This window comes from Tachypleus tridentatus, chromosome 10 (genome assembly GCF_004210375.1).
Source record: "Tachypleus tridentatus isolate NWPU-2018 chromosome 10, ASM421037v1, whole genome shotgun sequence".
NCBI classification, from domain to species: Eukaryota; Metazoa; Arthropoda; class Merostomata; order Xiphosura; family Limulidae; genus Tachypleus; species Tachypleus tridentatus.
This window is the reverse complement of record NC_134834.1, coordinates 60,267,550-60,295,205: the sequence shown is the minus strand read 5'-3', so window position 1 is coordinate 60,295,205 and position 27,656 is coordinate 60,267,550. Positions and strand designations below refer to the sequence as shown.

The window sequence follows — 27,656 nt, the reverse complement described above, 5'->3', positions numbered from 1 at the left end:
GTGTAATATTAACAATTTAGGTGCATGTAAAAATTGTTTCTGAACACCTTGTTATAAATATATCTCTTTTAAAGTATCTAAATGAAACATATTTGTCTTAGAATTTCTTGAAAAACATATACAACTTGCAATTATAGAAAACTATTTTTAAATATTAAAAGGTATTTTCTTTATTTGAACATTCAAAAATATCACTTACGTTACAAATAACTAGAACTTTCTTATTATTATCCATTTTGAACTCATATGGTATTTTTACTGTGCCTGTGAAGTTTTCAAGGTAGCGATTCTATAAAATATAATAAATGTTAAACAATGATGAATATAAACAGAAATTTGAGTTTTTACCTTAAAACCAAAAGATACAACTGACAAAACAATAAGTTTTATTATACAAAAATAAGACTGATGGATTGATATAGGTTATGAAACAGATGGTTTATATGAAGTGATTAAAGACAATACTTAATCAATTAATAAATTTCCTCAAGAACATATGAAACAAAGCTTAGGATTACTTAAAAAAGGTTTGAAAACAAGTCCACTTTACAAAACTAACTGTATTAGATTTCATTTAGAAATATTCACAAATTATTATTAATACAAACCTTTTAAATTCCAATGAAAAATAAAATCTTTAAAAAAGACCTGTTTACATTAGAAATTTTTTTACACAGTGCAGTTAACAACAGTCTATTACTTAAACACTAAAATTTATTCTATGATGTACTAACTAATTATTTAATATTTATACTGGAAAAAAGGAATGATAATTCTTCCCAACTTAAAGCAAGAAAAGTGTTCACGTCTATTTCCTATTCATAGGTCAAAATATTAAGTAGACAAAAAAACTAAACTGTCAATTATGATCACAATTCAGAAGTCAATCTTAATGTCCTTCTTCTATGTTAACTAGTGTTCTATACTAATTTAATAATTAATCCTTTCAAGACAGGCTTGGTGTAATATATATACGAGTTTATCTACACATTTCGTTTGCACACATTTAAGTATTTGCATTATAACTTTTGATACAGCATGTGTATCTTCACAAAATTTGGTATAATTCTAGGTAAAGATTCAGATTTTTTTAAATGAATATTTTTAAAAAGATTCATTTGTGAAAATAGAGTCTTTCATTACTAGTCTGAATGCAAAGTGATTTTATGTTATGATTAAGAGAACTGTTCTTCATTCCAAAAATTACTTGCATAATCTCTAAAACCTCCTAAATACATTTCAAACATTTGTTTTTAGTACTATTTTATATTTTATGTTATTTTATATACTCTATCTATGTGGGAACTCTCACTTGACAAACCTCATAACCATCATAAAAAAATTAAGAAATAAATATAAATTAAGGGTTTCTTCATGTTAGAATGACTACATACTAACTATAACATGAAAATACAAATGTTTAGTCTAAGTAGCTTAAGTCTCACAATGTTACATATTTATACATATATATTTTTTGTATAAATATTGACCTTCCAGTCACGTCTATCTAGCATCAAATAACTTGCATTAATGCAGTACAAGTGCACTCATGTTATGTATCCAATAACATAAAACTGACCTTTAATGTTCCCTGTCTTTGGTATGTTTTAGAGGACTTAGTATTTTGTAATATACAGTCACATTTAAATTATTATACAGTATATATACACACACAGATTATTACTATTTAGAAATAAATTATTAAACTTACTATTCTTAAAATACAGAACAATAAATCAAGAAGTGAAGTAAATAATTATCTCTTATTCCTACAATCTTTGAACTCAATTGTTGCTGGACATTAGTTACAAAGCCTTTTTAATTTTCACACATGGAGGATATCAAACAAAATTTTTTTAGGTTTTATATATGCAGTTGAATAACCAAAAAATCATAAATTACTACACTGATACCATAAAATTGCACTATAATTTATTAAGCTCAGTTACTAAGTTGCATTTAGATTCAAAAAATATGAAACCTGGAGCAGAATGAAGACACAATCTACCTTCTTGAAATCTTGGTTTGAAAGAATGTGGTAGCATTTTCACAGATTAAAATAGCTGAAAAAACCATTAGAGGTCATTCTAAGCTGTTGAGTGGTTATTTACATGTCTTATATTAAAGTGTACAGAAGGGACTGTTTTCAAATTTTGAAAGAGGTGTTTGATTCAGTACATAAGCCATACCTCAGCAAAATAAAAAACTGGTTAAGCCTTTATTAAGCATGGCCTATATTCAATAAAAAAAAAGTTAACATTGCAGCTTGTGTATGTTTTTTGCCTTATCTTAGTTAAAGGCTGAACTTTACTGTACTTAATACTATCAATAAATAAACTTAAAATGTTATTATATGACCTGATGTTAGAACTTTTTTAAAAACTGATAAGCATTTAATATGTTGTTTTACTCAAATGTATTTAGATCTATCTTTTGTTTCCATTCATTGAAAAGAAATGAACATATATGTGCCCTTAGAAAGTAAAATGAGAACCAATTTTTAGGGCAGACAAGTTAAAAATTGTCTATTATTAATAGAAAAGTAAACACTTATGACTCACACTGATTTTGAGCTAGGATTAAAACAATACTTTATCATTAGAAATTTTTCAATTATGTGCATAAATAATAAGATATAGTTGTTCATTCCCAACAAAACTGTATTTTTTGTTTATATGATTACCTTTTTTGACATTCGCATGTCTAGTTCAATAGTTGAACTAAGAATTGCTTCAGGCTCATTAAACATTGTTGGATGATGTGTTTCCCTGTGCATCTCAATAGCCTCCATTGCAGAATAAATTTTTTTCTTATAAAACTTTGTTCTCCAAACATCATCAATGGGTGGTGTCTTTAACCAGGAATCAACATTAATCCGACGAGGTTTAATGACAATATTTCTAGAAAACACCAAAAACTTACAATATGAAATATTAAAATTATTTCTCAAACACATAAAAACTTCTACTGTGAGATTATGAAATTAATTGTAAAACACATTAAGAATTTTCACTGTAAGATTCATGGAATAATTAGAAGCTTATATTTGTTGCAAACCTAATAAGAATGATTAAATAATAATTACATACAACATCTATTTTTAAATTCTATAAACCAGTGTTGTATAACCAGTATTCCACAGGTCATACTTAGCCTAAAATAGTATTATTAATATTTGATAAACTGAACAATAATTATCACTTCATTAATTCGAATGCTTATAGAGTAATAAGACTTGTATCTGAGGAAGACAAATATAAAAAAAGCCCTCAGATGTTTTCGTTAACTTATTTTATGGTTCTTCATTGGTCATAAGTTAGACAACCCTGGTTTAATCAATGATATTCTCAACAAATTTTATTGGTCTACATTATGTTATTTTAATTCAATATTACTTTTTGTATAACTTTTACATACTGTCATTATAATACATTGCTTTGAATAAAAATGATTTCATTTTTTGTATTTTTGTACATCTCATTCCAACAGTAGAGGAATCAAGTAAAGAATTACAAAGCAGTACATGCTAAGATAATAAAGAGAATGAAATGAACTTCTCTGGAAAAACCCCTATGGAATACAATGTAGAGCTACAGAAAAAAGGTGAAGGGAGAAGAGGGATTGTTTGAGGATGGTGAAAGATAAAGATGCAAAACTGAAAAGCAAGAAAATGAAATAGAAGACAATGGGTCCTCTACCTGGGCAGGTATACAAGATTCTAAAGATAGCAAGCCTACAAAATGAAAGGAAGAATGGCTGGAAGTTGGAGCAAAAGAGTCAAGAATACGAGGGGGGGAAGACGTGGGTACAAATGTGAAGTTGTTTACGAAAGGAAGTATGAACTTTAACGTTAGGCAAAAGAAGAAAGACAAAATAATCCTGGTAAAAAGTTGCATCAAGTAAAAATTAAAAATAATCAAAGGATAAAGATAAAGAAAAAACATACAAAAAATCATATCTAGAAAGAGAATGGAAGGTTAAGGACTTTCCATAACTGATAAGACAGTACTCAAAGCAAACTCAGGTAGGAGAAATAGTAAGTTAAATTTGCTGTCTTCCTAATCATTTACAAACATAAGAGAAAAGAAGCTTGTAAAAGGAGACCCAGCACATATGAGGGACCCCACATAAAGCTGTACAGTGATTGAAAAGGCTCAAAAACCTCCAGAAACTCAGTTATCATCACACAACACATTAGAAATTATCACTTGAAAATTCATTATATCAAGTAAAACTTTTGAAACAAAAGTTTTCTTGAAGATTGCAAATATCAGTGAATTGAATATAGGCTTGAAATAATTAACGTGTCTGTTCAAGGTAATGCTGTGGAAAATAAAGAAATTATTTTGAATACAAGTGCTTAAGGTGAGTTATTGCTCATGGAAATTGTGTCATCCTCATATTGGTGGATAGCTGTTTTCACATGAAAACATCATCAAACACCAACAAAGTTCATATTAAACAAATGAATTTCAGATGCATGTTAGCTCTTGGCTAGCAGCATACAAATTTCACAGGTAGACACGAGAGGAATATAGCTATTCCGTGCATGGAGATGAGGTATCATATTGGAAGTCAGATTTTTTTCAAATAAGCTGGTAACAGAAATATAGAAAAGGTATTTCAGAGGTAAACCATAAGCATTTTCCCACTCTTAAGACATCATATAATGAATGATGTACAAGTGTTAACTTCCATAGCTAAACTGATTTATTTTAAAAACTAGCTCACTGAACACTATATATAAAAAGACATCCCGGGCACAACAGTTTATATTTTTTCTTTAACAAATAAAAATTTAATACTCCTATAATTACTTCAGGGGGAAAAAAGCATTATGTTGCTATCCAGTGAGCTTGCAGTCTAGCTGGTACAGTCATGCATTATTCCCATATAAAGAAACACATTACTCACTTTGCAGCCATTCTGATATGATAAGGTACAAATTCTTTTTTCTCAACTTCCTTCTTTTGTAATTTTTTAGCTGTTTTCATTTTCTCACGTTTTCCTCTTCTTGCAGCATAGTATCTGACCTGATGGAAAGTATTCATAAAATGTTAATCTCAATTAATTAGAGAAATGTCAAAAAAAATTAACTTTTTTTTCAAATAAAGAAATAGTTTTTGAAATTGGTATTGTTACTAATAAATGTTGCAAAACACATTTGACATAGAGTTAATTAAAGCATTCATTCATTCATGGAAACACTAAATGAATAAATTAAAAGATTAAGAACTAGCTAAGTAGAGTAAATAATAAAATATATTTACAATACAGTTGTAGCCCAAATACAAAACTGGACACATTAGTTTCAAACTGTATAAAGTAAACATTTACCATTAACCAGAACAATGTATTGCAGTAAGAGCTTATATAATCAGAGGGAAACATTGCAAATCAATAGTTTGAAGTAGCTGTCAACATTTGTCAAATTACAACTTAATTCTGGAAAATGAAAATTATATTCTCAAATGTAATGTTTTTTATTCTTATATTTTACAATTATAAGATTAATATTAATGTAGAATATGTAACTACTTCTGAAATACAGAAAGACATTCACTGTTAAGTTGTTCTTGTGCTATCAAAAAAAAAAAAGTAACTCAAGGTTCTGAATGTCCTTGGTGCAAATCATAGAATGTGTCAACTTACCCATAACCCTCCAATCTTTCAACACAATTATTACATGTGCCATAAGAACTTAAATAAGATCTGCTTTATCATAATAATTTGGATTTCCAAGATGCAGTCATGCAGTTATGGGAGGGGGTTGGTAAAGTATTTCAGAAGTAAGTTCTTGTTTGAAATTCATTTTAATCCTAATAATGTAACATGCAAATCTGGTATTTACCTTCAAAACACAAAAAGACAGAATATTCATAGTGAAAAGGAGATGGGAACCAGAAAAGGTAAGACAAGGATACCAAGAAAAAAAGAAATAACAGAGACCACATCTTTTCAGTATGGTCAAGCACCAATAAAGAATAATTCATAACATGAATCTACCAACTGGCTTCAAGGTGAATGTACACAGAGGGCCAAGCCTTGTACAAAAAATGGACTCAATGATAACAACAGAGAAAAATTATTGTAATAATTCTATCTTGTTCCCTTTTAAATCCTTTACTTCACATGAAGGTGTTTGTTTTGGGTAACAATGTGTTTACTTGTGGAGCCAATAATAAAATGATGGTTTAAAATAGTATGAGAAAAACTTTTTCATAGTTTTATATTGGAAGGACCTCAGTTTAAAGAGCAAGACTAATAAGTTACAAAACCAATCAAATGAGTGGGTGTTCAAGGAAAACTGAAGAAAAATCCAAGTCTTCCCAGGGATGGGACTCTACAACTTGAAGACAGTGCAAAGAAAACATCAAAATAAAATAGAAAAGTTACAGCTTTTACAGCAAGGAAGTATATTGTTTAGAAAAGGTACGACATTTTGATCCCTGATGTAATCATTCTCAAATATGCAAGTCATAACAGTGAAGAAGGTTTTAGTATCTAAAAACAACACTCAACAATAAGATCATTTCATATATAAATAAACACACACACATATACTAATGAAGTAATTTTACTATCAATTTTACAGAGCCTTTATTGAGCCAATTTAAGTAAAAGTTAAGTTTCATATTAAGATCAATAACTTTTTTTCTGTACTTGACATAACCTCTAGAACCTACAAAATGGATATAAAAAGAATTTTGAAATAAAATTTGGCTTCTTATATCTTATTTCCTGTACTCTAACATTAACTGTAGAGAAATCATCATGCACAGTAAAATTAAAAGTTACAAATATGAAGTAAAATTAATATTTCTTTCTATTTAAATGAATAATTTGTTAAGATTTTAAAATTATTTATCTCCATAACTTCAACTATTACATTTTTCACATCTGCTCTCTTTTAATTTTATGGTTATATTTTCTGAATTTGTACTGTGGGACCAGTTTATGTTATCTCTGTGAAAAGTAATAAATCACAGTGAGAGCCCAATAGCTGTTTCTAAAAAAACAGCACAAGAGCATGTGAATTTTGAGCTTGGTGGCATAAGTGTGCTAGACTTCACTTTTTCTCATTTTAAAAAATTAATATGACTTTCATAAATGCATTTTAAAACACTAAACATACATCAGTCACTGTAACGGAATGTACAAAAACTACTATAATTCACCTGATTTTCTAAAGTATCTTTGATAAGATTCAATTAGCTGTTCACAGACAAAGAAACTATTCTCAAAAGTATATACATATGGCCAAACATTAAATAACTGTAACAAACTTCATGTAAAGAAGACTACGTATATGTTGAAAAGTATATACATATAAACCAACATTAAATAATTGTAACAAACTTCATGTAAAGGAGACTATGCATATGTTCAAAAGTATATACATACAAACCAACATTAAATAATTGTAACAAACTTCATGTGAAGGAGACTATGTGTATGTTCAAAAATATATACATATGGACCAACATTAAATAACTGTAACAAACTTCATGTAAGGGAGACTATGTACATGTTCAAAAGTATATACATATGGACCAACATTAAATAATTGTAACAAACTTTTGCATAAAGAGGACTATGTATGTGTTCAAAAGTATATACGTGCGGACCAACATTAAATAATTGTAACAAACTTTACGTAAAGGAAACTACACTCTTCCTACCAATTAAAAATATATAAATGTGAAGTAGATTATCAACAAATCCCAGAAAACAAAGAGAGATGGGAGATGCTTTCCTGGTTGGTTTGACAAATTTATTGATATCTGAACAAACCAAGAAAGTGGAACAGTCAAATTTAATGTTCTTGCTTCAACTTACATACAGTTTAGTTTGTTTCACATTGATGGCAAATTGTAAAGTGTATTATTAAAATAATGAAAAAATTAAAGTGAAGAATTTGACAGATAAAAAAAAAGAAAGAGAATTGTCAAAATATTTCCTTTTTAAATTGAGAAATTAAAATTAAAACACTGAAAAATTAAGTTATAGACTACAGAACTACTGACATAAAATGGTAATTAATTTATTTAATTAAACTTTCAATGTAAGACTATAAAGGCTATGAAAGGGTTGTTAGTACACTTAAAGGATTAAAAATTTACAGGTAAATCATAATAAATAACACCGATCAGCTACACAAGTCAATTCATTTGTGTGCATGGAGTAAGATCCATGAATAAAGATTTGTTAGAAGATATGAACAACTTATTTTGAGCTCCACTGAAATATTCTGTTCAAGCAATATGACAACAGGCACTGAATGGACTTAAAAATATTCTTTGAAATGAGAATATAGGTCAGTCAGGCATAATTAAAGTACAACAGTAGTTACCTTCTCTTGTTGCCTAAGTTGTATCAACACTAGTACGTATATATATATATATATATGTATCTGTAGTTAACTTCTTGGTGGTTTTACCTTCAACATTTTGCTTTTATATAACTTCCTCAGTTGATTCCCATGGTTTTATTGTCTCTACAGAGCTCATAGAAACAGCCTTTATTTATACAACATTAAATATCATAATAAAAAAAAATCCTATTGTATTTGCTGTACCTGTTGATTCTGAGAACCAGGAAACAAACCATGATCTACACAAGTTAAAGATATGCACTGTATGGATTTTCTGTATATTAGATCAGAAAATGTGACACCTAGAAAAAGAAAGAGTGAAAACCAGGTTTAATGCATGTCATCCTTAACATTCAACACAAAAACATTTTACTTTACAAAAGCTAATGAATAACTTTAAATTAACTCTCTCAATGTAAGTTTGGCCAATTCAATCAACCTGTGACTATTTGTACTCTTTTTTTTTTTAAGTTTTTATAGATTTAATACTTCTATCTTTCAATACAGTGTGTACAACATCAAAAAATTCTGTAGTCTTTCAGTTAACATTATAATTCTTTCATGCACAAAAAAAATTACATTTTGCTGGTGAAGAATCTTTAATAAACTAAAATAAAGATTTGACCATTTGAATAGTTCCTGTACAAAGTAATTTTCATGCTCAGAGTAAAAATACTTTTTCTCATCTAAATTTCTTTTATGTCATCTGTAAAACCTACTTAGTAAATTTCAAATGTTTTTCAGTAAAAATTCATTTTAACTACCCTTATCAAAATGGGATCAGCCAATTTGACTGACCTCATAACAACCAGGAAAAAGAAAACAAATCTAAACTATCCCATTTCTCTTACCAGAATGACTTCAAATGGCAACATGAAATTATACTCATTTATCCTAAGTAGCTTTAAGCTCATAACAGTATGCATCTATTTATAATTAAGTTTTATTGTTTTATTGAACATTGTCTAACTACTATTCATCCTGTTATAAGTTGTAAATCACTTGGGGCACCTGCAGCTAATGTTACATAATCAAATTACATTACCCATGTGCTGTTTGCCTCATGAAATGTTATTATAATATTATTTAGTTTACCTAATCTAATCTTAATTAACCTAAAAAAGATTCATGTTTTTATATCTTAGTTACTTTTACAATAATAAATAAATAAACATGAAAAACAAGAAAAAAAGTACCTATCCATTCTTCCTTTTTCATGTAGTCATTTGTCAAAGAGTTTTAAGCCTACTTTTTTAATATTAAAGTTAGTAATGTAGTAAATAATTTTTACTTTATTAAATAATGTACCAAGGAACATTGACAAATAATAGGGAAAATCTAGACAATTTCCCCTAATTAACACAACTGTACCAGTTTTGTAACTATATAACAATAGTGTTAAAAATTCATTCAAGCTAGTCATTTTCTTTCCCATTATCAATCTTTGATAGATAACCTTAGCTTTATACTAGTTATAAATAATATAAAATTTAACATGAGAGAGAACTGTGAACATATCCTGAAGAGGGAAGATTCGACCACCATCCAATGACAGTAAATCTTCTGAGAATCCAGATATGCTCCTCACTCTGTAAAAGAAACCTCTGTAAAATCAGCACAAATTAGGGGATGGGAAGAGGCAAATGAACACTAGTCAAGGTATTATCTCTGTAGAACTATAAGGCAAAGTCAATTCCTATGGAAGAAGAGAGGATTATGGTAGAACCCATGGGATCCCAAACAAAATTTCATTAATTATACAGTACCCAGTGAAGACAAAACATGCACATGACTCAAGGATATAAGGAAATAGATGAAAGACCAGGTTCCCAAAAGAGATAGAGCCTTGCACACAGTTAGAGAAAGAAAGAACTTGCTTTGCAAATTAAGAGCTTCATTAACTTTGAACAAAGAAGTGTAGGTTGAACATTGTTGAAGTAAGTGTTGTAAAATACCCCCAAATGGACAAGATACTGTGTGAGAGTAAAATAGAACTTCTCCAACCTGCCAAACCATCCCCCACAAGTTGCCTCCTGTAGGAAGAAATGGGTATGTTAAAGAGATGCATGTTTGGATGGAGCTAAATAGAGCCAGTTGTTCATACAATGATGAAACTGTAAACGTTCAGTGTAAAGATGGTAGTCAAAGCTATAACTACACCACAAAAGACATATGGTGCTGATGCTAGACCTGTAAAAAATACAAAGGTGTTATATGGATGAAGATAAGCATCCAAAGACCTGGAATGAACAACCAACAAGAGTGAGGAAGAACAACATAGTGAACCATGGAAGAATGATGAAGCAATTGAGCTTGGAGAGATGGAAAGCAGAATGCTAATCCCTAAAGAACTGAAATAATTGTTCAATGGCAACCTATACAAAAGACTGTGAAAAGACACTGGTAAGAAATGGGATTTTGAGCAGTGGGGAAAGAAATGAGTTGTAAAGGTGGGGGGCTAAATAAAAGAAACAGTCCTGATGTCAGAACCTTAAGGTCAGCAGTGAAGAAATCTGGTTAACTGTGTAACTACAATGCCCAATCTCAGAAGACGGTCACCGATGAAACTGGCATTGGAAAACTCAGAGATGGGCAATTTGGCAACTCGCCACAGTACTGACAATGTCGGGGGCCAAAACACGAGAACAAGAGTAGGAAAGGTTTTGGAAAGAAAAGAAACAAAGAAGGAACATTAATGGGCAACCTCCACCCTAGACTCAAAAAGTATCAGAAAGATCCCAAAAAATAGATAGCAATAAAAAAAAAAGGGGGGGGGTGAGTGAGATGAAGGTATTACAAATAGGAAGCACATGAAACAAAGTGTGTCTCTGCCAAGGAGATCCCAACAACAACGGAGCCATATATGAAGTGAACAGGCTGGAGAAGATAAGTGTGCCAACATGGAAAACAGAAGGGTACATGTTCCTATTGAAAATACCCCAGGGAAATGGTAAGTCACCTTGAAAAGGAGATGGATGGAAAATAAATACAGAGAACATACCTGGTAAATCACATCCAAAAAAGTTAAGGAAGACAAAGGAACTCAAAAGACATAGCATGGGATGGTGCAGGGTAGGCTAGAGGTGAGAGAAGGTTGTCCAAATCCTCTTCATCAGGACCAGATTTCTCCAGAAGTGGGAAATCCAGTTAAGGTTACTGAGACATAGCAGGTCCCAAGATAGTATACAGATCACAACACATCATGGCCAAAACCTCCTCTTCAAAAACGTGTAGAGCCTGAAGCCACAGTAGTAGTAAGTGGTGGTAGATCAGTAATGGCTATATATATAGTAGAAAGCATTGTAGTAATAATCTGTGAAAATGAAAAAAATTCCACAAATACTAAGTTAGCAGCAAATAAATGACAACAAATTAAGAATTGTCAAAACATAAAGAATTAACCAAAAGTTATGGGAGAAACATAGATAGACAGCAATAACTGAGCATGGCTTCACACCGGAATGCTAAATGAAGAAGCAATGATAGTGTTCTACAGTGATTGATTGATTTAGTGTTTTATGGCACAAAGCAGCGAGGCTATCTGTATCTGCCAAACATTCGGTAAAAATGTAAAAAAAAATAAATAAATAAATGTAGTAATAGACATAAATGGAAATGAAGGTAAAACAAAAAAAGTATAAAACCAATGTTGACACCTAGTCTACAATGTTAAGATAGAAGGCAGAGTATAAGAAGTTGTAAAGTATTTACTCTAGCAAAAAGGTAATGATCATAACCCGCCAGGAAGACTAACAGGTAAGTTCAAGAACCATTGTCAGTCACCTGAAGTTGGTCTTTCCAGTCCTGGTTCTGGGTTATGAGTCAATATGGCCAGTACTAAAAAGTTAAGTAGTAAAAGTGTGAAATGATATGCAGCAAAAGTATAATAACAACTCGCCAGGAAGACTAACGTGTAGTTCAAACAGTAGCGTTAGTCACCTGAAGTTGGCCTTTCCAGTCCTGGTGTCGAGTTATTTAATGTTCTGACCATTGTCCAATGTCAAATTGAAGAAGAGAGATTAAAACTGTAAAAAAGGAACCACAATTAAAAAGGTGTAATGAATAAATATGCAACACTTAAATGAGATTAAAAAGATTAATGGCCATTAAAAAATTAAAAACATTATCAAGGTGGACAGAGTCACCATCACCAATAACTCTGTCCAATGTTACAGACTGACCCTGGGAAAAAATATGTTTAAAATATTGCCGTCGTTGAGAATTGTAACGATGGCAAGAAAGTAAAACATGGCTGATAGTGATTTGAGTGTCACACAAACTACACATTGGTGCATCAGTTCCAGATAAAAGAAAATGACAAGTTAAAAAACTGTGACCAATGCGTAGCCTAGTGAGAACAACTTCCTCCTTCCGAACTTTACGGAAGCTAGATGGCCAAAGTCCAATTTTGGGTTTGATTTGAAAAAGTTTGTTGTCACATAGCTCACTCCAAGTGGACTGCCAGGTGGCACGGAGCCGAGCCTTGAAGACAACACCATAGTCCATGTACGGAATAGACATAGGAGTGATGGTGCTGAAGTAGACATATTTAGCTGCCATGTCTGCAAGCTCGTTCCCGCGAATACCAACATGGCCTGGTATCCAGAAAACTGGATTGAAGTAGCTGCTAATGAGAAATGGGCCAGTCGGTTTGAATATCAGCGAGAATAGGATGTGAGCTAACGTGTAGCGATTCCAAAGCAAGTATAGAACTAAGCTTAATCAGTATAAATAGTGCAGTTGGAGTACTGCTCAGCTGCAATATGATCCAGGGCAAGAGATATGGCATACAGTTCAGCAGTGAACACAGAAGCTGTAGAAGGGATTCTGCGCGCAACTACTGACTCATAGCAAACCATAGCAGAGCCCACTGAATTACCTGATTTGGAACCATCTGTATAAATGGGAACTGAATGATTGTTTGAAAGATATTCATTGAATAAAAGACGGTACTTCCAATCTGGAGTATCTGCCTTTTTAGGTGACTGAAAGAAAGGTCACATTTGGGGGCTGTAATAAGCCATGGTGGGATGGGCCAACCTGTGGAATCTGCAATGTTATCCAAGGACAGACCCAATTCATCCAATTGCCCGGATCACGAAGGCCAAACGGAGCAATGACAGATCGTCTGTTCTGAAAAGTACTGCCCACCGAGGAAGGAAAACACATTTCCAGGTGGGATGCTTTGGTAAGGAATGAAGTTTCAAGTATATTGTAAAGATAGTTGGAAACGGCGAAGGTGAAGAGAAGGTTCATGAGATTCAATGTATATACTTTGAACTGGAGAGGTACGAAAAGCCCCAGTGCAGAGTCGAAGTCCTTGGTGATGAATGGGGTCCAGCACCTTTAAGGCCGAGGGTCTGGCAGAGCCATAGACCATTGATCCATAATCGAAGTTTCGATCTAATAAGAGCACGATATACCTTTAACAATGAACAGCGATCTGCCCCAACTGGTAGAAGAGAGAACACGGAGGATGTTCAGTGCTCTTGTGCATTTGACCAAGCTGCTTTAAGTGTGGTATAAAGGTCAGTTTACGATCAAAGATAAGCCCCAATAACTTGGTCTCCGGGACCACTGGCAGCAAAACTTCATCGATATGAAGTTCAGGGTCAGGGTGAATACCCCATCGACGGCAAAAGTGCATGCATACAGTTTTGGAGAGAGAGAAATTAAAGCCGTTCGCCAGAGTCCACTTCCGTACACAATTGAGGGCAGTTTGTAGTTCCCGCTCAATATATCTCATGTTTGACGACTGACATGAGATGTGAAAGTCGTCGACATACAGCCCATTCGCAACAGTGAGAGAGAGTTGTTCAGTGATGGCATTTATCTTTATACTGAAGAGTGTAACACTCAATACACAGCCTTGAGGGACTCCAAGTTCCTGTACAAAAGAACGGGAAAGTGTCGAACCCACACGAACTTGGAATCTCCTGTCCATTAAAATTTTTTAATAAACATGGGTAGATGGCCACGTAACCCATATGTATGGAGGTCTCGCAAAACGCCATACCTCCATGTTGTGTCGTAAGCCTTCTCTATGTCAAAGAATATTGATACAAGATGTTGGCAGTTGAGAAAGGCTTCTCTGATAGATGTTTCAAGACGAATTAGGTGGTCTGTGGTGGAGTGCTGTTGACGGAACCCACACTGGGTGGGCGAGAGGAGGTTGTTTGGTTCAAGGAACCAAATAAGATGAGCATTAACCATCCTGTAATGTCTTACAGAGACAGCTCGTCAAAGCAATTGGACGGTAGTTTGAAGGAATCTTGGGATCTTTCCCTCGCTTAGAGAAAGGTAAAATAATAGCCTGGTGCCAGGCATCAGGAAAAGCATTCTCCTGCCAGATCTGGTTGAAAACAATCAGAAGGACATCAAGAGAAGCAGGAGATAGATGGTGCAGCATGTCATAATGAATATCATCAGGTCTAACAGACGTACTGGCAGACCGATGAAGGGCCATTTTTTAGTTCCACCAGGGTAAAGGGACAATTATAGTCAAAGAAACAGTCAGTTCGAAAGGAAATAGGTGATCGCTCTGCCCGAGTCTCGATGGCCAGGAAGGTGGAGGAACAAGCAGAAGTGCTAGATACCCGGCAAAAGCCTTCACCTAGAGTGTTAGCGATGTTCCGAACATCAGTCACCTCCTGACCATCAGAGAGTAAGATCGAGAGGGGGACAGAATTGTAATGCCCATTAACCTTTAAAATCCTGTCCCATACGATCTTGGAACTGGTGGTAGAAGATATGCTGGTTGTGAACTTAATCCAAGATTCCTTCTGGCTTTGACGTCTTACCCACCTAGCATGTGCACGGGCCTGTTGGAAAGCAACCCGGTTTGAAAGTGTGGGATATCTACGAAAAGTATCCCAGGCCCGCTTTTGAGCCTTCCGTGCTAAGTGGCAAGCAGGATTCCACCACGGACGAGGATATCGTGGAAAACGTGTCGAGGTTTTAGGAATACACTGAGCAGCTGCATGTGTAATACAGTCAGTTACCGCTGCTACACAGTCGTCTATTGATGGCTGATTTACGATGGCAGGATCAAGTTCTGCGAGAGCAATGAAAGTGGACCAGTTTGCCTGATCCAGCTGCCAACGGGGGCATGCGGGTAGGGTGGCATTGACCACTGCCAGTCTCTCTTAAAAGGATATGAAAATGATCACTGCCTATTGGATTACTGTCAACCCTCCATGAAAAATGGGAGAATAATGAAGGGGAGCAAACTGAGAGATCAATAGCGGTAAAGGACTGACTAGGTGCATGAAAGTAAGTGGAAGAACCAGTGTTGAAAAGAGAAAGATTGTGATCAGAGAGCATCCGCTCTACAGATCGGCCCCTCCCATCAATAATAGCACTTCCCCAGAGGGGATGATGTCCATTAAAATCCCTAGGATTAGAAACGAAGATGGCAACTGTTCAACGAGAGCATCAAGATCTGACTGATCATATGTCTCTCCAGGGGACAGGTACAGAGAACAAACAGTGATGGTATGACCCAAGGAAACACAGATGGCTACAGCCTCCAAGGGTGTGTTGAGTGACAAAGACAGGGTGGGCACGTGTTGATCAACCAACAGTGCCGTCCCTCCATGTACTCGACCATCACACAACCTGTCATTTCTGTACAGAGAAAACTGCCGAAGGGAGACAGTATCAGCAGTTTTGAGAAATGTTTCTTGTAAAGAATGACAAACAGGATGGTAGAAAGCAATCAGCGTTTTGATATCATCCAGATTAGAACGTAAACCTCGACAGTTCCATTGTATCAAGGTGGCCATTTTTAAGAACGGGTAGGTGAAGTGGCTGGAGAACCCTTCGGTTTACGACAACGTTTTTTTTCTTTACTGTCTTTAGTAGGAGGAGGTCTATCAACCTCCATGGATCCTGCTCTGGGTCGGGTGGGCAGGTTTTTGTTATTGGAAGGGGAATCCAGTGACTGAGGACGCGAACGAATAATTGTGTTGTCTCTTGTGGTGGGAGAAAAAGATGTATCAGAAGAAATGCCTGTATTTGAAACTGAAGAACGTGGATCTTGAGGTTTGTTGGAAGGTATGGGAGGAACAGAGATGGGTGTGGAAGTCAATTTATCAACCTTTTTAACCACGGAGGTCAAAAGGCTTTTCATTTGTTTTGAAAACGATTCTCTTGGAGGTACAGAGAGATCTGTCTGCACTCCCACTGTAGTTGTGGAATGAAGTGCAGCAGCATATGTTTGAGATGGAGTTGTGGACAGCAATTTCCAAGCCTCAGGATAACTAATGTTATGTGTAGTTTTCAAACGCTGCACCTCTTTTTCCTCCAACCATTTTGGGCAAGAATGAAAGTAAGAGGTGTGAGAACCATTGCAGTTTACGCAATGTGGGTTCATGTCACAGTCATAGGCATCGTGGTCCTTGGCTCCACAATGAGCACATGTCAGGGAACCACGACAAGATGTCTTTGAGTGGCCGAATCTATGACATTGTCAACATCGAAGAGGGTTTGGTATGTATGGTCGAACCCTGCAAATGAGATAACCTGCCTTGATGGTGGCAGGTGCACGTGGTGAAGTAAATGTTAAAATGAGGGTATTTGTTAGCAGTGTAACTCCATCTTTGCGAGTGGAGATGCGCGCCTCACTGCCGAAACTCCTTGAGTGGAGAAACCAGCGAGAATCTCTGACTCGGGAACGTTCTTCAAATCCCTTTCAACAATAACTCTTCGTGAAGAATTCAAGGTAGCATGGGGTGTAACCTCAATAGGTATATCCCCAATTGCCTTTGAATTCAAAAGGAGTTCACTGTGCTGGGATGTGGATGTTTCAACCAATATGTCACCAGATCGAAGTTTCTTTACTGACTTTGGAGAGCCAGCAAGTCCCTCTAGTCCCTTTTGAATAAAAAAAGGGGACATTTGCCCTAAAGGTTTTTCCGAAAGAGAATGTAATATAAGAAAATGAAATACGTGTGTTACTGATGTTGAAGATTGCTGTTCTGAGTATTCAAGACGTGGACGCTTACCCATTGACTGTTTTTTTACAATTTTATTTAAATTTTTTAGAGGATCCATAGGAAAAAGAAAAAATTTCAGTACCCACTGACCCCACCCACCATGGAGCCCTACAAAGTCACGCAAGGACAATGCAGCAACGCCAGGGTTTCGTGAGCACTATACCCAAACACCAGCATCAGGCACAATGTCCACAACACCCGTTGAGAACTTCCAACACTGGTACTTGGTTGACTCTAGCCCAAGTGGACCAGCCGATTGACCCAAGGGGGGCCACCGAAAGGCCGCCCATCTACAGGAATTCGAGGCCAAAGTGGTGTGTTAGGGTTGGACCCCTCAACCACCAGGATCCTCTCCTCCCCTTCATGGGTCTCCACGCACGGCAAACACGTGGGTGGATGTTTAGATCCCAGAGAAGGTAACCAGATAGAACAGAACCTTCCCTGGGAGGTCCCCTCACCACGTACAGGAATCCACACCGAGGGGTTCTACAGTGAAGAAGGTAGAAGCTACATTAGAATGGTGTGTCACACTGTCATTGGTAGAGGATTGTTGGATGCTACAGTGCACATATACCATGAAAAAGTAAGTAACAGTAGGTGGAAGCATCAAGGTGAGTGAAAACAGCACATGAAGCTATTATATCTGTGTAGGTCAAATGTCACATCAGAAATATCCTGATGACTCAAATCTTTATTGAATATCTTTTCTATGTTTATCCTGTTCAAACATTGTAAATAAGTATATAGGCTAACTCACTTAACTGTTTCTCAATACAATAATGATAAGCTTTAAATGAAAACTATTTCTCTTATTAATTTTTATCACCCTATTTTTTAAGAAATGAAATATATTTTCACTAAATATGCAAATTGCAGACCCCATAAGATATTCCTTATATGAAAGAAAAGGTAGTTCAAAAATTAATTAAAAAAAATTAGCATTCATACTATTTTTATCACTAATTATTCTACCACAAGTTCTTTTGCTGCAGCCACACCTAACAATATAATATATGGCAAACTGTTGCCAAGACAGCCTTGTCTGTTCACGTCTGATAATATAACATAAAGCAAGCAGTTGCCAGGACAAAAAATAGGCTGTTCACAATTCCAACTCATCTTTTCTTGATATACTGTCAGTATGAATTGGGTAGACAGTCTTTTACCAGTTTATGCATTACATAATCTCTACTACAAAGTTTATTGTATGGCCTTGTTTCTACAAATTCAATGAATGAAAATAATTTTAAATGATTTTAAAGTTATGTTTATTTGTTTTTAAATAGTTGATACTTCTGGATCCAATGAAACCAGCCAGGTCAAAGTAGAGCATGAAGAGAACTACTGTTTGATGTATTATTGATCCTTACTGGTTTAGCCAATTTGAACCAAAAAGTTGATTTCAGCTTTAACATTCACCTGGTAACAAATGGCAGATGATGGATTTAAGAGATCATTGAAATGTTTTTAAAAATGGATTTACATTTAGTGGTAGTATAATTATATTGAGATAAATCATACAAATTCAGTGTGTATTAGTAGTGTAGATGTTTGCATTTGCTGTTTGGTGTACCATAATTAGCATCACATTTATGCAAAATTTATATATTTGCAACTGTGATCTCATATTCATAAGCTTCAGTTGCTAGAAATTATAATTCTTTGGAATTCTCTACTAAAAACATAAGAAAAATAACTTTTTATAAATATTACAGTAATGTTCCTTTTCATCACCAAACTTTTGTCAGAAGATAAACCCCAAACCTCTCACACTGCTGGGGTAAACAACTACATTGGGAAAGTACATAAAAACATTAGCCAAAGCCTCCATTAAAGGGGCTGAGGCTTTGTTGATTTATTTTCTGCCACTGCAAGGCAGCCAACACAATAATTATAAACACACTTCCTAAGTTCCCATGAGAATAAATTAAAACAATACAAATCACAGATGTTCAGTTTTCTTGATAGTAAGTAATAAAAAAAAAACATAAATGACTGTTTCCACCTACAGCAAACTGTTACGAATAAAAAACCTGAGTGTTAACGCTTGGCGTAAGAATATACATAATATTACTTTACAGTATTCGATAACTGAGTACACCAACAGTAACTAACATTATCACTATATCAATTCCGACAACAGAAAGTAACGTGTGTACGTAAATAATTTTCACATACTTTTTGTCAAAATAAGTTGCTGAGAAACAGAAAAGATTGCAAAAAATGTTATTCCGTATCGTACCTTGAGTTTGAAAAGAACAGGAAAATGGTAAAATACTCCACTGAGTTGGAACTTCTAATTGGTGAAAGAGTCGAAAAACCCTTAACAAGGGAGCCATTTTGTCATTAACAGCTTCGCACTTAATAAAGACAATATTTATTTAACTACTTTTAAATAAAATATATTATCTACCTTTCACATGGGTGTACTTATGCTTATTGAGCTTTTTTCTAACAAAATAAGAAACGTCATCTGTGTAATATTTGTATATTGTGAAACAATTACGTACAAGTTATTAACCAATAGAGCAAAGAAGTAATCTCGCATTACAGAGAACGGGCCACACATACAAACCAGGGTTAAGCCTATCAGTTTGAGTTATTTCATGTCAGTTTGTGGTTTCGTGATTATTAAGTCCAGAAATACTTGTATTTATTTTTACAGTCACACAGATTATAAGTTACAGAACAGTGATACTTTTAAGCCCTCCATAAACACGAATAAAGTAATACTTAACGTAATAACGTACGCACCTGTCAATGAAGGTATGTATTATTATTATAGTATTAGTAATACTATTTCAGTTCTCTCCCATAAATTCTAGTATTACTATAACAAAGTATAACTAGAATTTCAAGTTACAAGAGTAGTACTAATAGTACTACGTGCTAGAATATACTTCTGTATACCGTGTAATGTTCACTTTCAGTGTTGTATTACAAGTAATACTTGTTACTGCTGATAATTATGTAAATTAATAGGCTAGAATACTAACTGTCAGTGCAATAATATTGCTATTAGAAAGTGGTATAGTAAAACTTGCAGAAACCATGTAAACACATCATCATTACTAACAGTCATATTACTAATGTCAATAATACACTAACTCTACTTGATATTAGTGATTGTTACTCATTTACTTAAAATGTTACTATTAGGGTTAGAGTTAGACAATTGCACAAATTTTCAAGTAAATTTAAAGAAATTATAGCATTGGCATTTTTGTTTGTACTTCTGTGTGAGAAGTCAAAATATTAAGAACTTAGAAGATTCAAAAAGTTATTCAGTATTGTTTACATAATTGCTAAATGATGTAATATTATTAGTTCAACTTTTTCTACTTTTCATAGTAAATTATAAGTACTTGTGTGTGAAAGAAAAGGAGAATGTAATAATGTGTCAACCACACAATGTTTGATGCCCACTAATGATGATATATTTTGCTCAGTAACAGACAAATGATAAAATAGTGATCAAAATTCTATTCATGTCATCAACAGCTTGAACAAAAACTATTTTTATTGAACTAGAACTTAATGTAAAAATCACTCTCATCAAACAGCAGGTGTGAAGACTAAAACCTGAAAATAGAAGACATGACTTTTTTGTGTGTATGTATACAAAAAAAAAAAAAAATTGTGTACTGAAAGCCTACCAAATTATTGTTGAACCAACAATAACATTATAATAGTGAAAACACTGAATGAGTCAGTGAACATTATAGCATGGTGCATTTGACCTCATTTCAAAAACAGGTGGTTCAGGAAAGCATAATTTAAATTTGTGTATGTCTGGACTTATAGCAAATAACATAGTGAACTTTACTGGGTGCAGCAAGATAGTGCACTTGACTGTACTCACACAGTCTGTTGAACTTCTGAACATCACAAATACACAAGTCTTTTTGTCTGAGTTTCACTCTTAGATTAGTTATGTGTGGTCTTTGGGTAACCATATTTTATTTTGTAGTGAGTGGTATATCAATCTTAATTTGGGAAGAGGGTGGTGGGAGCAACCTACAAAGTTAAGAAGACCTCAACCTCAAAAAATGCTGTTGTAATACACAAAAAGATAAACAAACTTGGTTTTTAATTTTTTTGTTAAAAGCAAGCATATTCTGGCAAAGATTAATCATTTCAGTTGACTTTTATAAATATAACTCCAAATACTACTGAATTTATCATACATGCTTTCTCTCATGAAACCAATCTGTAGAAGCAGGCAAGTGTTGGTTAAAAACATTGTTTACCTAATATTTATGATTTTCAATGAATATTAAGTTAGAAATTTTACATCATATTTATTTATCTAGAGTTTTAAAGCAAATTTTACAAATCTGAGCCAAACATTTTATTGAAAATATCTTTCAGAACTTTAAAAAACAACTTTTATTAACAAATACAGCACCAATTACAATGAAATGAAATTAACATGTGGTTGCACATTTGGCAAATAAAGTTTGGTTGTGCTATTAAGATGCCAGTTGTTTCTTTGTAACAATAATTATTATTCACAATATAAGCACACGAGTTCCTCATGTGTTATGCATTTGTCAAGTAATTTATAATTTGTAATATGTATGATGGGCTTATTAGTTAGGTAAGGTCCAAATAGAAATAAAATAAATTAGAAAAATGTGTAGATTGTTATAAGCTTAAAGATATTTGTGAAAAACAATTGTTGCCTTTTGTTACAATCTGCTGTCTATCTGAAAATATAAAATGGTAATTTAAACTTATTTTGTAGTGAGTAAGGGCAGAGAAAATAACACAAAAATAAAGATTCCCTGAAAAAAATTTGACTTTTATTTAGAAGTTACTCAAATGAAATTGGAAAGTTTTTAGAGGAATAAAATTATTTTTAATGTCAGTGTGAAATTCACCTTGCACTCAGAACATTCAACAATCTGACTTCATATATTCATGGGCAAATCTTTAGTAAAAATAGTTAATTAAATAGATCTGATTTTATTTGTGAACAAAAAGTCTTGTATACTGAAAGCCTACCAAATTTTACAAGTTGCACATATAATATTAAAGATTACAGTATGTATACCCTGATAGTGAATTTGTGGTTTAGTGCTAGGAAAAAGTTTTACAAAGTTATATTAAAAATTCAGTTAAAGTATTATCAATGCATGAACAAACTTAGCATGAAAATGTAGTTTATAATTAATGTATTAATATAAGTTATAATTCTCTAATATCTGCCTTTCAGTAGGTTAGAGTAGTTTATTAAGCTACAGCACTAAAATCTGGGGTTTGATTCCTTGTGGTGGGAAAAAGTGCTGATAGCTAGTTTACTGTGTAGTGTTGTGCTAAAAAAACAAATAAATCCTCAATTTCAACAGGAAATATTAAAATTTTAGAATTTTACATGTGACTCATTGCCTTTAACTTGTGTATTTTATACTTATTTGATGTAAATTACATGTGAAATTAGGTCTTTTATACTAACTCAACTTAATAAACATTAAAAGACTAGCTTATAACCCTGTTTTAACATGGGAAAAATTACTTTACAGTGGGATATACACATACAAATGATTGTCATTTCTGAAATATCTCAGTTTGTCTTTTTTTTTCATAAAGATTTTAGAATGATTTAACAGTTTCTCTTGTGTCTGTTTTTATTTAATGTACACTTTTAATAGATATTGATTCCTGTTCTTTATTAGAACTGCATGAAGCTGTATTTGAGTGAATATAGGCTGTTTTAGGTATAACCCCACAAAATTGAATGTTTGTGTTTGAGACTTATTCACATGTACAACAAGTGTTGGTATTATTGGAAATTGGCTAATTTTTAAAATGAATGGCAATGCTCAGTCATTTGCCACCAACTCAGTCCTTCATGAAAGTACTCAATCTGAGATACTTGTCCACTACATGGGCATGACAGGGTGGGTTGAACCAGTTTGCATGTCATTCAGCATAAATGTCTTTTTTGCTTTGTTTCTATAGGTGCTTCATTTAACTATGTTGGTTGTTTTTTCTATGCATAAGTTATCCTAATTTACGTAAATTTTTTTGGTTTTGTCATGCTGTTCATATACTTTTTCTTTCTTTTGCTAAGCAACTTTTTCTAAACTATTTTTAGTTTTATTCAGAATTTTAGCTTAGAATTTATTTCATAGATGGTGTAAGAAGTGTTCAGCTGCAATGAAAGTTTGAGATAGTTTGATGCTGTAAATATGCCATATTTTAAATCAGATGTTAATAAATATTTTGAATTTTGTATTTAATCTGTAATGTTTTTAAAAGAACTCACTATAAATATGATCATTTGTATAAAGTAATAACAAAATCCTACTATACTGGGACTTGAACATGAGACTCCCATAGGAGAGTCGAGCACTGAAACCACTGAACTAATTTAACATTGTTAATAACTATTTATTTGAAATATCATGTTACTCGTATCTTTAGACTAATATGGGAATTTGTAATTTCATGATAATGGTATATATTTTTATGGATCGTGAATCAGTGAAGATATATGGAATAACCTTTCAGTAGTGAAAAGATAATGTACATATAAATGAATAAGTCATATTATGCAGGATATAGTTAAGATATTATCAACAGACTTAATATACATTTTTAGTTAACTTTTTGTCATACATTGTACAACATTACAATGTGCAATCATTTCAAAATGAACCTTTATCTAGGGTACTAACATGCATTACTCCTTTTTGTTGTTAAATTTCTGTTTTATATATAGGTAAATAGCATCTCAGCGATTCTGTGTTTATAAAAAATTGATTTTCCACAAATTGACAATGTACATTCTATTTTTCAGTGTGATGTGTTTGATTTTGATATACACAAATTTTTTTTTTGCTTGTAGCTCATACTGTCTGTATCCTTTAACTAAATTAATTATTGAATTCCTCAGTGTGGGAAACATATATGTTGCAAGGTACCATTGAATAATAAAATTATTGTAATTATTCTAGAAATTGTAGAAATAGCATTTTGGTTTAGATAAAAAACAATAGAAATAACACAACAATAGATAGTAATTTATTAGAAGGTTCATAATAGTCCAGTAATATTTATAAGTTCTGAAAGAATGTGTGTTATTCTGTTTAAATTTCAAGTAGCTGATGCTAATGTTTAACTTGCTGATCCTAGTATTCACCATTAGCATATTCAAAAGAAATATGTTAGCAGTGTAAGAAACTACCATTGTTTGCAGGTGTAGGTGTTTTTCACCCATACTCTAAGATGTGATATCTTTTTCTAACAGCACTCCCAATGTCTAGATTATTACATAAGGATAAGGACAAAGATGATTATGAATCTCCAAATCCACGTAGAACTCACACCATTATGTCACCTGAAGAAGTGGCTGCAGGAAAAAGATCCTTTTGGCCAGAACTGGAGATAACAGGTGCAAATATTGTAACAGTTTTAATAAGTATAAGCGTGTCTTTTATAATTCAGACATAAACTGGAGGGTCATTTATTTTAACCATTCACACCATAGTGCAGTTTGTGTTGTCTGTCAGTCAGTCATTAGACACTAAAATAGCATCATATAATAAGTACAAGTGTTTCTTTTATAATTGAAACATGTAAACTTACATTTATTAGATATTACTGAGAATAACTTCCATGCAAGGGGACCAAAGGCTATGTGGAGGAGTCACCTATTTTACACTACTGCACAGTATGTGTTGTCTGTCATTCAGTTAATATACTCTAAAATAACATTATATAAGGGAGGCTTAACATTGCAGTTTGTAGCATTGTGATGCAAGTAAAATGTGCATGTCATGAACCACAAGATAAGTTATGCACTCTGTAGGCTATAAGCTAGATATACTTTATCTAGGTCCTTAAAAGTTTTTTTCAAGAGTAAAGAAGACCAAAATTAAAAGTAACAAATATTTTTAATTCTTACTTTTGAGTTTTATATATCATGTGTTATTTCATTTAAATTAATGTCTTGTAAAGCATATGTTGTTTCTTTAAAAAAAATTGTCATACATATATTCTTATACTTTGTATCAACATGGCATACTATAAGTTGAAGTCCTGTATCTTACGTCACTTGAACTTTCATCAAAATTTCAGTGTAGGTCTGTGCCAAATTATTATTTTCATATTTGAAGATTTTGTTGATTAATGTGAGAAATTTGAGAACCAGCACTTAGATTAGCATACATGTGGTCTCTTGATGACAAGAAACCCACTTGAAATAAAAAATGTTTCTCCTTATCAATAGTGTTAATACCCATACCAGCCATTCTGAGGTACATACATGTGGTCTGTAGGAAGAATATTTCTTTTTGTGATGGGTAATTAACATAAATGACTCAAAAGCTAAGTTTTAATGGTATATTAAAAAGTTATTAAAAATTATTTGACTAGTCCTTATTTATTTATCAACTCCCACTCTTAAAAATTAAAGTGCTAATGTATAAAGAGCATAGTTACTAGATAAGCCAAAGTTGTGCTGCTTATCAGGAAAAGTTTTCTCATGTTTGTGTTACTATCATTAGCAGCTAGGATTATGTTAAATAATAAAAATAACCAAAGCAAACAAAATATATTTTTTAAAATGGTTCTCTTGCTTACCAATATATGTTTACAAGAAAAATATTAATATGGAGAACATTTTCAACACAAACTTGTATGAACTTCTAAAATTTCTAATAACGGGCATATACAACTAGCAATAAAAAGTTTTATTCTAAAGTTCTTGGGATATATGGATGGAGTTTCATAAGAGGCATACTGGATGATATTACTGTAATATGCAGGACTGCTGCTCTTGGACTATCATGCATAAAGGATAAGGGGATCCTGCTTGTTCCTGCTAATCAGTAGGATTGGTTTACATAAAAAAAAAAAATGTAGGAAACATGGCTCACATATGGCACTTTTTCCATAGAATTGTTCCTTAGGACTCCCTAGTGTGCATAACCCCCATTGCATATTCAACTAGTGGAGATAGAGAGTCATTACCAAAGGCTTTTCCTCTAGAATACTAGAGTGAATTCTTCCATTCTATGAAAAGAGAGTAAAGTTGAATTTTTTTTTTCCACCAGATGTTGGTAGGAGCAGCAACAGCCTACACAGAAGCCTACTTGTATTACTGTTTCTGATTTGCAGCTTGTCTATATGTTTTTTTAGATTGAGTGTGGCCTTTCTTTTTGATCAATATTGGTTAAATACATTGCTCATGGAAGAGTTTAAGTTGTCTTGTAATTCCAAACACAGAGTACTTCCATTCTGGTTCCTTGGTTCACCACAGTTTATTTCACATCCTACCTATAATTCCAGGGTCAAGTGGAATACATCATTCAGTTACTACAGGTTGGGATCCACTCACAAATATACAGGTATATATATATGTTATGGTTCAAATGCCCTAGCCACCAATGTGGGATATAGGGACCACAGCCCTATAATTCCAACCTAAGCATTGGGACCTTGGCTGTCTAGTTGGAGCTTGGCAATAGTTATAATAAATCATGCAAAATTCCACCCACAGTACATTATGTTTTGGGAGAATAGCATACCTGTTCTGGATGTAGTGTAGTTCACCCATAAGTGTGCTCATGTTCTATTGACACACCAGTCATCTGTATAGAAATTTTTAGTATGGATAATGCCTTTGTTAGTTGCTTCACTTTCTCTGTGTGATATTCTAGCTGTAGTGTCGGAGGAGGCAAGTATGTGTTGGATGTATTTTCTTAAATCAAAAATATATTTCCAATAATAGTTACTTGTTTTCACACTCTCCTACCCTTCCTCTCCACTAAGGGCCTGTGCTAAAGACTGCAGGTTGAGTCACTCTCAAAATAGTGATATCATTATCTGAATGGGGTGCTTATATAAAGTACCAGGCTAGAGGGAAGATTAAGGTAGGTGGAGAGGACAGTTAAGTGGGATACAAAAGACTGGAGAAGAAACACAACAGTTTCAAGTAAGCAAAAGAAGAAACCATGGCAGTTGCATAATATCTGTAGTGTGACAAGATATAAGATATTAGAAATGTATTTTTGATTTAAAAATATATTACTTTTCATTGCTATGAGTAAAATTTTTTTTCTAAACCTGAAAAAGCTGATGCAATGAAATTTGATGAACAGTACTAGTCTTCATAGTTAAATGTCAAAGCTCACTAAATGCAGTCGTAATGTTAAACATTTTTCAAAGTGTGTTAAATGCTATAATACTGGAAACTGATCATTAAAATGAGCAACACATGATGTTCTTGTGGGATTTAAATAACTTCTGGTACTTGTGATAACTTTTCATTACTTTCA

At 33.2% G+C, this 27,656-nt stretch overlaps 2 protein-coding genes across 17 annotated transcripts in view; one reads left to right on the top strand and one right to left on the bottom strand.

Annotated features, from left to right (window-relative positions):
* mRpL1 (mitochondrial ribosomal protein L1) overlaps window positions 1–19,753 on the bottom strand; it is a 56,701-nt gene extending 36,948 nt beyond the window's left edge. For 13 of the 16 annotated variants that reach the window (XR_013015841.1, XR_013015842.1, XR_013015843.1 and 10 more), the window contains exons 1-5: window positions 19,613–19,753; window positions 8,579–8,676; window positions 4,915–5,033; window positions 2,684–2,900; window positions 200–289 (exon numbers count right to left, since the gene is read on the bottom strand). Coding sequence is in view for 12 of the 16 variants with exons in the window: in XM_076461632.1 (XP_076317747.1) it covers window positions 200–289; window positions 2,684–2,900; window positions 4,915–5,033; window positions 8,579–8,676; window positions 19,613–19,709 (621 nt within the window). In the remaining 4 variants the exon portion in view is untranslated. Of the gene's footprint in view, window positions 1–199; window positions 290–2,683; window positions 2,901–4,914; window positions 5,034–8,578; window positions 8,677–11,375; window positions 11,688–19,612 lie in introns of all 16 variants that reach the window. The other 3 variants (XM_076461634.1, XM_076461633.1, XM_076461638.1) reach the window with 2 other exon arrangements.
* Window positions 19,754–19,926: 173 nt separating this feature from the next.
* LOC143229381 (CCR4-NOT transcription complex subunit 6-like) overlaps window positions 19,927–27,656 on the top strand; it is a 90,208-nt gene continuing 82,478 nt past the window's right edge. Inside the window, exons 1-2 of the mRNA XM_076461623.1 lie at window positions 19,927–20,136; window positions 24,626–24,769. Of these exons, the coding sequence (XP_076317738.1) occupies window positions 19,977–20,136; window positions 24,626–24,769 (304 nt within the window). The 5' untranslated portion in view covers window positions 19,927–19,976. The remainder of the gene's footprint in view (window positions 20,137–24,625; window positions 24,770–27,656) is intronic.